Below are 12,482 nucleotides of genomic sequence, written 5' to 3'. Positions count from 1 at the left end.
TATGTTCTGAACTTTTGTGCTAATCAGGTAACGTTATTGATGATAATACAGTCTCTTACTGCATTCACCATAAGGCAAAGCAGCTCCAACTCGCACTAAACACTCGGCTTATGCTAGTTTTGTTAAATAAAATCAGCAAACAATGCAAAAGAAATACGACAACGAGATGCTGCGCTGCCAGAAACTTGTTGGTTAGTGAAAGAGTCGTTCGGGGGATTCATTCACAAACGAGTCGCTCCCTCCGTCAGTATGAAAAGTGAAAGCAGGAGAGGAGCTGTGTTTCAGAACATGATTAGATCAAATTTAACAGGGAGGGTGAATATTACATTTCTGTACACACAAACACAAGCTTTTTGTCAGGAATGCCCGTCACTGATCCATCAATGTAGAAAAGTGATGTAAAATTATAATTTTCGTAATTAGAAAAAAAATTACATACTAACATCTAGGAAAACTCCCGATCATAGATATATGTGTATATGTGTATATCTCTGGCTTTGGATGGCCACAGTCCTCCACTACACCTAGGTCCCAATTCATTTCAAAGGAGCGCTACCCTGTACCAAGATGGCGGTGCTATTGGCACATTCCGTCCAATAGACAACAATAGGCCAGGCGACATCTAATGTGTATATCTATGGATATGAAGAAATGAAAGTAAATTGGATGTCATTGTGAACTGACGCGAGTAGTACCGTGTAGAGGTGTGAAGGGAGTGTGCTCTTTTCTAGGAAATATGTGACTTTCACGAGCTGACTCATGTAAACACTCCGTCAATTCTGCTTCGTTTTATTCGGCATTCGCAATGGAGTCTCTGTCAGGAAATTATACTTCTCTGCTAAATGAGTATCAGCAGAAAACCCAATGCACTGTTGAGTTTGAGGAGGGACCCACTGATGGACCAAGCCACAATAAAAGGTATTAAATAAAGTATATTTTCTTTAGAGTCCATTCATTAGCTGTATACAAGTCTGTTGCTAAAGGAACAGCTCGTGTGTTGTTTATGTGTCAGAAACTGCATTTATGGCATTATGGTTTTAATAAAAATCTGTGTTTTTTAGGTTTACTATGAGAGCTATTGTGAATGGACAGAAGTTTCCTGATGGTACTGGTAAAACCAAGAAGGAGGCAAAGCAAAATGCTGCTAAAAACGCCCTGGAAGGCTTGAAGAGCACTCACAGTGATGAACCGGTAGGTAAACAAATAGAAAAAACACGTTACAATAAGGGTGCATTAGTTAATGCATTAGTAAACATGAGTTAATCGTAAACAACACATCTGTTAAGCATTACTTAATCTTTGTTAATGTTAACTAAACCTATGTTGATGTGTTGATACATTAGTTAACACTAATAAATGTTAGTAAAGCATTAAATAATGTTGGAATAGTGTACAATTTACAATAAGGTTCCTAATTCCATTAATTAATGCTTTGCTAATTATTAATTATGCCTGTAAAGAGTTAACAAGCATGAATAATTAAACTACAATTAGTGTGTATTAGTTAATGCATTAGTTAACATGAGTTAATAGTAAACAACACATCTGTTAAGCATTACCTAATCTTCGTTAATGTTAACTAATCCAATATTAATGTGGTTATGCGTTAGTTAATGCCTTAGTTAACATAAACAACTCGTAACACTTTAGATAAGGTTGGAGTTGTGTAAACTTTACAATGAGGTTAATAATTTCACTTGACTAATGCTTTGTTAATTATAAATCATGTTAGTAAAGATTTAACAAACATGAATAGGTAAATAACACTTTACAACAAGGGTGTATTAGTTAATGCATTAGTTAATAGTAAACAACACATCTGTTAAGCATTTCTTAATATTTGTTAACTAAACCTGTAATATTGGGGTAATACATTAGTTAACACCTTAGTTGACAATTTAAGTAGCATTAAATAATGTTGGAATAGTTTAAACTTTACAATAAGGTTCCTAATTCCATCAACAAATGCTTTGTTAATTATAAATCATGTCAGTAAAGAATTAACAAACATGCATTGCATGCAAAATGTGCTGATGTTTCCACTAACACTCCTAAATCACCATGGTATTCATATTTGTAAGCGCTTTAAATCACATAGACTTAATAATAATAATAATATCTGTAATACACACGCATGCAGTTGGAATTATTAGCCCTGCTGTGAAATATTTATTCTTTTCCAAAAATTTCCAAATTCTAATTTGCCTAATTAACCTGGTTAAGCCTTTAGATGAAGCTTAGCTTAGTCTCTTCATTAATCTGGGGTCACCACAGCGGAATGAACTGCCAACTTATCCAGCATATGTTTTACACAGCGGATGCCCTTCCAGCTGCAACCCATCACTGGGAAACACCCATACACTATGGACAATTTAGCTATCCCAATTAACCTATACCACATGTGTTTGGACTTGTGGGGGAAACCGGAGCACCCAGAGAAAACCCACGCCAACACGGGGAGAACATGCAAACTCTACACAGAAATGCTAACTGACCCAGCCGGGGCTCGAACCAGCGACCTTTTTGCTGTGAGGCGACAGTGCTAACCACTAAGCCACCGTGCCGCCCATGCTGTTATCATGGCAAAGAGAAAAGAACTCAGTTATTAGAAATTAGTTATTAAAATGATTAAGTTTAGAAATGTGTTGAAAAAAAAGTCTTCCATTTATTGAACCGAAATTGGGGGAAAAATATACATAGGGACCAAATGTTTAATTTTTCATGTAATTAATCTTTGGCCAACACTATAATGAATGCATATGTCTTTGCAGACTCCTTCACCCGTTGAAAACATTTCAGTTAGTAAAATAGCATCTCATCCGAATTACACCTGCTGGCTCAATGAGCATTCGCAGAAGAGCAGGTTAATGTTCAAGGCCTGCGAGTCGACTAAGATGGATCCAGGAAACCTCACCCGGTCAGTATTCAAGACATTTACACACATACATGATCATGTTTAAGGCAGAAATGCTCTTTATTAATGCAAATTCTCTGCTACTCAGGTTATGCACGTATGTGTGTAAGTATGTTTGTGATGATAAAGAGTTTCCTGAAGGTTATGGGAAAAATAAGAAGGAAGCCAAAGAGGCAGCGGCTCTTCAAGTTTATGAAGAGCTCAACAGAACACCAAATACAGAGGTAACACAGCAGTTACAAATGCAAATAAAAGTTAAATAAAAATATAAGCTAAGTAAAAACTCTTTTTAAACTGCTTTTTAAGGTCTTGGATGAGAACAGCCATAGAGCTCAGAGGTCAGAAACTACATCTTATAGGTGAGGTCATTTAATAAATGTAATATTTAATATTAATTTAGTGACATGAACAAAATGTTTAACAACTTTACATCAAGTGTTGAAAATAGCAAAATTAAAACTGGTAAAAATCATCTAAATAAATGTAAATCTAAATAATTAATCTGGAAGTAATCTGTTGTATATAAAAATGTAAATATTTACTAAAGTAATTAGTTAAACTTTTAATAATAATAATAATAATAATAATAGCAATGTATGTTATGGATAATAATAATAAGTTATAAAAAAATAATACTTAAATATATATATATATATATATATATATATATATATATATATATATATATATAAAATTATATTTTGTGTGTGTAGAATTTACAGCAACAATTTATTTACAGGATAATTTTATCCTCCCATTACAATCAAAAACTTGCAATAATCATCAATACAAAAATAAATTAAATTAATCAGAAGACAACCATATATTATACATATATACACACATACACATGTAAGTATATACATAAACGCATACATATACAGTGCATGATGAAGAAATGTTTTTGGTTTTGTGACATTTATCAACAATTGCTTTTGTATACATATTACATACAGTTGAAGTCAGAATTATTAGCCCCGTTCTAATTTTTTTTTTTCTTTTTAAATATTTCCCAAATAATGTTTAACAGATTCAGAAAATTTTCACAGTATGTCTGATAATATTTTTTCTTCTGGAGAAAGTCTGATTTGTTTTATTTAGGCTAGAATAAAAGCAGTTTTTAATTTTTTAAACACCATTTTAAGGTCAATATTATTAGCCCCTTTAAGCAATTTTTTTTCCGATAGTCTACAAAACAAACCATCGTTATACAATAACTTGCCTAATTACCCTAACCTGCCTAGTTAACCTAATTAACCTAGTTAAGCCTTTGAATGCCACTTTAAGCTGTATAGAAGTGTCTTAAAAAAAATGAAGTGAAATATTATTTACAGTCATCATGAAAATGATAAAATAAATCAGCTATTAGAAATGAGTTATTAAAACTATTATGTGCAGAAATCTGTTGGAAAATTTTTCTCTCCGTTAAACAGAAATTGGGGGAAAAATAAACAAGCGGTCTAATAATTCAGGGGGGCTAATAATTCTGACTTCAACTGTATATATATAATAAGTATTTAACAGATTATTTTTCTATATTGTGCACATGTTGTGTTAGTTTATTTTGACATTTTGTCTTTTGTGCTAGCCTGGACCGCCGTTCGAGTGTTGCAGATGATTCTCGAAGCAGCACGCCTGACAACAACTACATCGCATATCTCAATAACTACTGCCAGAAGAAAAAACGTGTATATGACTTCAAATTAGTGGACAGAATAGGTCCTCCTCACAACCCAATGTAAGTCTCACACACATACAGTTGAATTCTGAGCTATTGTCCCCCCTGTATATTTTTCCCCAATTCCTTTGTTACAGAAAGATTTGTTTTCAACACATTTATAAACATAATAGTTTTAATAATCATTTCAAATAGCTGATTTCTTTTCTCTTTGTCATGATGACAGCACATAATATTAGACTAGATATTCTTCAAGACACTAGTATTCAGCATAAAGTGAAATTTAAAGGCTTAACTAGGTTAATTAGGGTAAAGTTAGGGTAATTAGGCAAGTCATTGTATAACAGTGGTTTGTTCTGTAGACAATCTAATTGTAACCAAAGGAGAGTCGGGTAACAACAGAGAGAGGATCCTCGTGCAGCTTTATTCAGAAATGTCAGACAGGCAATGGTCAAACACAGGAGCAAACGAGTACATACAGGGAAATTCAGAAGAATAGTCATGTCACAGGCAAATATAAACAAACAAGACTCAGCAATGTGTGTGTGTCAATGTGAGCAGTCTTAACAGCCCATGTTAGATCAGCTCCCAGCTGTGTGCTTGTGTGTAATTTACAGTGATTCCGGAACAGGTGTGTGTGAGGTGCATGATGGGATATGTAGTTCATAAAGTTGCAGAATTGTAGGCCGGGTGAAGATGCAAGCCTGGATTGCTGGTTATTGTGACAATAATACAAATATTGCATAAGGGCGCTAATAATAATGACCTTAAAATGCTTTTATAAAAATTAAAAACTGCTTTTATTCCAGTCGAAATAAAACAAAAAATACTTTCTCCAGAAGAAAAAATATTATAGGAAATACTGTGAAAAACTCCTCAATCTGTTAAACATAATTTAGGAATTATTTGAAAAAGAAAAACAAAATTTACAGGAGGGCGAACAACATTGACTTCAAGTGTATAATAAAATTAGACACCTGAAAAATGTGCTCATTTAATCCCCTGCTTTATTTAAATAAAAAACAATGAGTCACTTAATTAAGTTAAATTATTAGTAATTTAAAAAGTAATTTATGTCTCTCATCTTGCTGGAAGAGTGCAGTGATTTACGTCGATTCAAACTGAAACTGTAAAACAGACATTTATTTCCTCAGATTTGTTTATAAAGTTGTGATGGATGGGAAGGAATACCCTGAAGCACAGGGAAGAAACGCTAAAGAAGCGAAACAAAATGCAGCTCAACACGCTTGGAGTGAAATTCGGGATCAGTCTGGCTGGACCACACCGGTAGGAGGATTCAGAAACACTGTAAAGGCTTTCCACTATATGTTAATGACTTGTTCGTTAATACACATGCATGCTTTCAATTAACAGAGTTCTGAAGATGGCGCATTCTCACAATCCCAAGATACATGGTAAGTTATCACAATAATAATGCATTGTTTTATCATAATATATTATACTCCAGAAATGATTAATAATGCATTAAATCTAACAAAAATCATGCATGTATCTGGAGTAAACTTCTTGCAATCATATAATCCATAAAACATAACTGTAGTCTGATTACATATTATTCACACAATGGCAGACAGTCATTAATTCTCCTAATTTTTTACTTTTATTATTGAATATTTATTTTTACCGTAGTAAATATGTTGTTTATACACATTCGTGTAATGCTTTTGCAAAGTTGCTGTAGTTGTTTTTGTTAGTGTTTTTATATGAAATGTTTATGTCGCAGCTGACTTTGCTGTCAATTTCATCTTTTTCAGTATTAGTTTTTATAATGTTGCTGTTTTCTAAATGTACTTAATAATAAGTGAATAATTTAAGCCAGACCCTCCTGAAAAATCTAGCTTAAACCAGCCTAGGCTGGTTGGCTGGTTTTAGCTGGTTGACCAACCTGGTTTTAGAGGGGTTTTGGCCACTTCCAGGCTGGTTTCCAGCCATTTCCAGCCTGGTCTTAGCTGGTCAGGCTGAAAAATTACCAGCCAAATCCAGCTAAAACCAGCTTGACCAGCCTGGTTTAAGCTGGATATTGCTGGTTTTGGCTGGACTCCCAGCTTGGCTAGGCTGGTCAAGCTCGTTTTAGCTGGTCATCTCCCAGCCTGACCAGCTAAGACCAGGCTGGAAATTGCTGGAAACCAGCCTGGAAGTGGCCAAAACCCCTCTAAAACCAGCCTGGTTGACCAGCTAAAACCAGCCAACCAGCCTAGGCTGGTTTAAGCTGGATTTTTCAGCAGGGGACATGTCCAAACTTGGTCCTGGAGGGCCGGTGTCCTCCAAAGTTTAGTTCCAACCCCAATCAGACACACCTGGGCTAGCTAATAAAGCTCTTATGCTGCGGTCACACTGGGCTCTTCCACTCATAGACTTTCATTTATATGCACGCGAATACAGTATACTGTAAACGCAGGGTCATGCGTTAAGTTTCACAGGTTGCTGCAGTGCAAAGTTCAAGCTTGGTAAACTCTGACCTGTAAAATCGCATCCTTTGACTGCATGAGACCAGTCGAGGATCAAAACATGACCTCTCTGGACAGAAATTTAAAACATGGAGCAATCGCTCGCTTTTTTAATGCCTAATCATCTTGTTTAATCCCGCCCCTTTTTGCAGCACCGCACCACTAAATTTCGAACGCACAAACTCTAGTGTGACCGCAGCTTAAGTAGGCTTTCTAGAAAAAGTGTTTCATAGTTTGAACACCCCTGATTTAAACTCACCATATGTGGTTTAGTGTTATTTAGAGTTATTTATAGAGTTTAGAGCATTTTAATAGAAGTTTATTAAAGATTCAATTTAACAATTTATATGATAAAGACTATGTATTGTTAATTTACATTTTACTATTCAATTTCTGTAACCGAATACCGTAAGTCACTGTTTATTTACTTTCAATATTTTCTTCATTGTGTTTATTTATGACTGTAATTTGTTTATTATATGTACAGTTGCAATCAGAATTATTAAAGCCCCTGAATTATTAGCCCCTCTGTTTATTTCCCCCCAATTTCTGCTTAATGGAGAGAAGAATTTTTCTACCTATTTCTAATCATAATAGTTTTAATAACTCATTTCTAATAACTGATTTATTTTATCTTTGTCATGATGACAGTACATACTATTAGACTAGATATTCTTCAAGACACTTCTATACAGCTTAAAGTGACATTTAAAGGCTTAACTAGGTTAATTAGGTTAACTAGGCAGGTTAGGGTAATTAGGCAAGTTATTGTATGAGGAAATACTATGAACATTTCCTTGCTGTGTTAAACATCATAAGGGTAATATTTAAAAAAAAAAAATAATAAAAATTTCAAAGCGGGGCTAATAATTCTGACTTCAACTGTGTATAATAAATTACATAAACACATTTATATTTCACTCCCCTATAAAATCATCCCAATCAATCTAAAGTCTTTGCAAAAAAGAGCTATTTAAATAATTTTGTTTTATTATATTATATTATATTATATTATATTATATTATATTATATTATATTATATTATATTATATTATATTATATTATATTATATTATATTATTGTAATATATATATCGCGGAGAAAATAATTTGCAGTGTCAATTTTTTCCAATATCTTGCAGCCCTATCTCAAAGTATACAGAATACAAATGAAACTCAGTTAATTTTATAAATGGGCCTTTAACCTTTTTTATAATTAACACAGAGATATGTCAAAACACGAAATGTTTCAAAGTAAGAATGACACCACATTTCTTAGAAATTGACATTAATTTCCTACAAAATTAATTGTTTCTTAAGCATGTGTGTTCATCCGACAAATCTAACGTTAGTTTGAAAAATCTTGTTATTCTGCAAATATTTTTGCAAACCAAAATAAATGTACTGTATATCTGCAATTCCTTCCTGCTTGCCAGTATTTTAGGCAAGAATATTTTAGGTAACCAATTAAATTACCTAAAAATGAAAAGTAATCCCTTACTTTACTTTTTGAGTGGAAAAAGAATTTAATTACATTAGCTAGTTACCTTCTAACTCAGGGGTTCCCAAACTTTTCAGCCCGCGACCCCCAAAATAACAATGCCAGTGACTCGCGACCCCCAATATCCTCTAAGGCGGTTATAAATACAGAAACCTTGCATGCAATGACGCAGACACACCAATTAAATTTGTGTCAGTGCTTTAAATGTGCCAGAAAGTATAACCTGATGTTATAAAATCAAAATGCATCTGACGCTATTGCTGCCTTTAATATAATTTAATTACCCCAGGGGTCGCAATCCAATAGAACTAGTAACTATAAGCTACTATAGTAACTATATAGTATATAGTAACTATAAACGACTATTTTTATTTTCTGTATAGTTATGGATAAAATATGTTAATTCTTGTGGTTTAATAAAAATAAATAGATTTTTGGAAATCACCAGGCGACCCCCTTTCATTGCCCCGCGACCCCTCGGGGGGTCCCGACCCCCACTTTGAGAACCACTGTTCTAACTAATCACACCCAACACTGCTCTCAGCAAACACTAACAGTGAGGTACATTAGTGTGAGGATTGTGAAGTATTTACTGTCCATCATTGCACCTTCAAACCAAGGTTGAGGCTCTTCTTGATGATAGAGATGAAGATATTTGTCAAAATAACACATGATTATCCCACTGCAATATATGTGACATCAAGCGTTAGCAAAAAAAGTAATCTAAAAGTAATCCAGAAGTAGTCTGATTACGTTACCATAAATATGTAATCTAACAGACTGACTATAATTTATGTCATGCAGTTTGAAATCAGATTACAATTGACAAGTAATTCATCCCCTCTGATATGATATAGAAATAAAATAAGAAACTGTTGATGTGTTTTGTAGTAAATCTGAAGACGTCCAGCGCTCAGCGAACGCCTCCAGCACAAGTAATTTCATCTCCTTCAGAGACTCTGCTGCTGCTGCCAGTTCTCCAATGGCCACTAGTCCTGTAAGTCGGTGTTGTTCTAATAACCTAGATAAGGGCTTCTTTATTTGTTTACGTTTTAACCTTTGTGTACTGTTCAAATTGGCTGCTCTTTCATTATGTTGGGGGCTGTTTTTGCCCCATTGACTTCCATTATAATCACATTTTTTGATTGCAAAGCCATGACAGCATATAATCATGCATTCTTGATTGTTGCTGGTTTTCCCTCTTGGGAAGAGTGACAGTGTGTCATATTTAATGTTGATCATCCGTTTGCAGCATTAACCCTTTAGATAGGCCTGTGCTACAAAAGTTAAAATTGAAAATTCTCAAAAACTCAACAATACACTCAGATTGACGCCCTTTTGGTTATGTGGGGTGGCTGTTTGGGCCCCATTGATGTCATTATAATCATATTTATCATATATATTTATATGCATTCTTGATTGTTGCTGGTTCTCCCTGTTGAGAAAAGGTAAAATGTGTCATTTTTACTGTTGATCACATATACATAATATACATAATTTTGATATCCTCTGAGCTGGATCTTGTATGGTTTGCATGTGTTTGTTTACGTTGTAAAGAAATTGTTTAAATGCAAACATACTGTAAATATATTAGAGTCTGTCCATTCTTTTAAAACCTGTACATTACATGTTGTATTTTAATGAATTCACTGATGTGTTGCAGTCTGTGAGCCTAGTGGATGTGAAGCCAAAAATAAAGTAAGCTCTTCCAACAGAATTCAAATAACAGAAGTTATATTTTTAACAATAACAACACTGATGTTAATGATTATATGTCTTTTATATTTCCTTTCTCTTTTAGATTAGCACCAAGATTTCTGTCACCAAACGGTCTGGACAGAAGTAAAGAGGTATTGGAAAATTATTTAGCAGGAAATAGGCCTGCAAATATGGTATTAGTCATCTGTGAATATAAGTTTCATGTTTTGTGACCAATAAAAAAAATAATAAAGACACTATTATTTAGATTTTGTCTTGTATAATGAATATCTTCAGTAAAGTCAACCTAAAGTTCAGTAAAGAATACCCTTCCTACTGAGCTTCGTACAATCAGTGCCACTTTTTAAAGCCAAGCTTAAGACCCACTTGTTCAAAATGGCTTTGAATGCATAGTAGCTGTAATGTACAAAGATGAGGATCCACGTGCAGTTTATTAAAGAGTAGACATGCAGGCAATGGTCAACAACAGGGACGAACAGGAGCGTGTAGGACAATCCAAAAAGCATAGTCCAAAACAGGCAAAAGTTTAAGACAATAAACAATGCAAAGAGTCTAATACATGGTGGGACTAACAAGGAAAACCGCTTTGTAATGCTTCACTAGGAAAACAAGACTCCTCACAGTGTGTGTAAATGTGAACAGTATATATAGTTTCCCAGCTGTGTGTGTAATCATTGGTGAACCGGAAACAGGTGTAGGTGAGGTGCATGACGGGATATGTAGTTCAAAAAAAACAGAATTGTAGTTTGGGGGATGTTTACAAGCGATCTACAAGTCTGGATCGCTGGTGATCGTGACAGTAGCCCAGCCACTTTTCACCACAATGTTTTGCGGTTTGATTTTTCTTGGATTGTTTTTGCATCGTCAGCTTTTTTAGTTGCGTGGTATAATTTGTTTTACTGGTGTAAAGCACTTTGGTCAACCTTGGTTGTAGTAAGGTGCTATATAAATAAAGGATGATTAATTGATTGATTGATAAAGTTATAGTTGTGATATTAATAGGTCAATTTAAAAGGTAGCATAATGAGAATAGTGCAAATGTTATTGAAGTCTGTTTCCACTAAATAAAAATCATAATAAATCATAAATAAATAATATAAAAAATCATGTTTTAGGAAGTTGTAATTATTCGTTCATTTCCTTCGGCTTAGTCCCTTTATTAATCAGGGGTCGCCACAGTGGAATGAACTGCCAACTTATCCAGCAAATGTTTTATGCAGTGGATGCCCTTCCAGCTGCAACCCAGTACTGGGAAACATGCATACTCATTCATTTCACACACACTCATACACTACGGCCAATTTAGCTTATTCAATTAACCTATAGCGCATGTGTTTGGACTGTGGGGGAAACCGAAGGAAACCTACGCCAACATGAGTAGAACATGCAAACTCCACACAGAAACGCCAACTGACCCAACCGGGACTCGAACCAGCGACCTTCTTGCTGTGAGGCCACAGAGCTAACCACTGAGCCACTGTACCGCCCAAGTTGTAATTATGACAAATTTAAAAATGATGTGTTATTCATGAGATAAAGTCATAACCGTTACATAAAAATAGTTTATTGATGGTATTCTGTTTTATTTAAACTTGGTATATCATATTGACTTTATAATACTTTTCTATGTGGTGGATGTTTATAATTGAATTATAAAAATGTGAATTGACTGTTTATGAAAGCAGTTTCAGCATTCTACAAACATAAGAAACAGTTACTGTATTATTATTTGCTCTTTTCTAAAGTGTCTTCTAATTTATTTCCAGGGTGGTCCTGACATGAAGGTACCAAACCCAGCAAAGGCATCTGGAGGTCAAACTCCAAACAGTGCTACTAAATCAAGGCAAATAATCTTTCTCAATAATTCTTTCTCAATATCTATCAACAAAAATAATTCAATTAGAAATTCATTGCTTAGAAGCTTTCATATTCATCTTTGTAGGTTTTTAGAAGACTTTGACTCAATAAATCCGATTGGGAAAGGTGGCTTTGGTCGAGTTTTCAAGGCAAGACGAAAGCTTGAAGACAAATATTATGCCGTGAAGATAGTGAAAAGTACAGAGTAAGTCATTCCTCTGCTGAAAAATCCAGCTTAAACCAGCCTAGGATGGTTGGCTGGTTTTAGCTGGTCGACCAGGTTGGTTTTAGAGGGGTTTTAGCCTCTTCCAGGCTGGTTTCCAGCCATTTCCAGCCTGGTCTTGGC

General features: G+C 34.5%; 1 protein-coding gene across 4 annotated transcripts in view; it reads left to right on the top strand.

Annotated features, from left to right (window-relative positions):
- Positions 1-554: 554 nt before the first annotated feature.
- Positions 555-12,482, top strand: part of eif2ak2 (eukaryotic translation initiation factor 2-alpha kinase 2) — a 32,331-nt gene continuing 20,403 nt past the window's right edge. For 3 of the 4 annotated variants that reach the window (XR_015504827.1, XM_087277230.1, XM_087277232.1), the window contains exons 1-13: positions 555-918; positions 1,062-1,191; positions 2,772-2,917; positions 3,003-3,138; positions 3,221-3,273; positions 4,503-4,652; positions 5,747-5,879; positions 5,967-6,007; positions 9,452-9,557; positions 10,224-10,258; positions 10,362-10,410; positions 12,046-12,122; positions 12,222-12,341. Coding sequence is in view for 3 of the 4 variants with exons in the window: in XM_087277230.1 (XP_087133356.1) it covers positions 806-918; positions 1,062-1,191; positions 2,772-2,917; positions 3,003-3,138; positions 3,221-3,273; positions 4,503-4,652; positions 5,747-5,879; positions 5,967-6,007; positions 9,452-9,557; positions 10,224-10,258; positions 10,362-10,410; positions 12,046-12,122; positions 12,222-12,341 (1,289 nt within the window). In the remaining variant the exon portion in view is untranslated. 4 annotated transcript variants of the gene reach the window in all.

Source organism: Danio rerio, chromosome 13, assembly GCF_052040795.2.
Source record: "Danio rerio strain M-AB ecotype USA chromosome 13, GRCz13ab, whole genome shotgun sequence".
Lineage (NCBI taxonomy): Eukaryota > Metazoa > Chordata > Actinopteri > Cypriniformes > Danionidae > Danio > Danio rerio.
The sequence above is the reverse complement of the archived record's forward strand: the minus strand, read 5'-3'. Positions and strand labels throughout refer to the sequence as shown.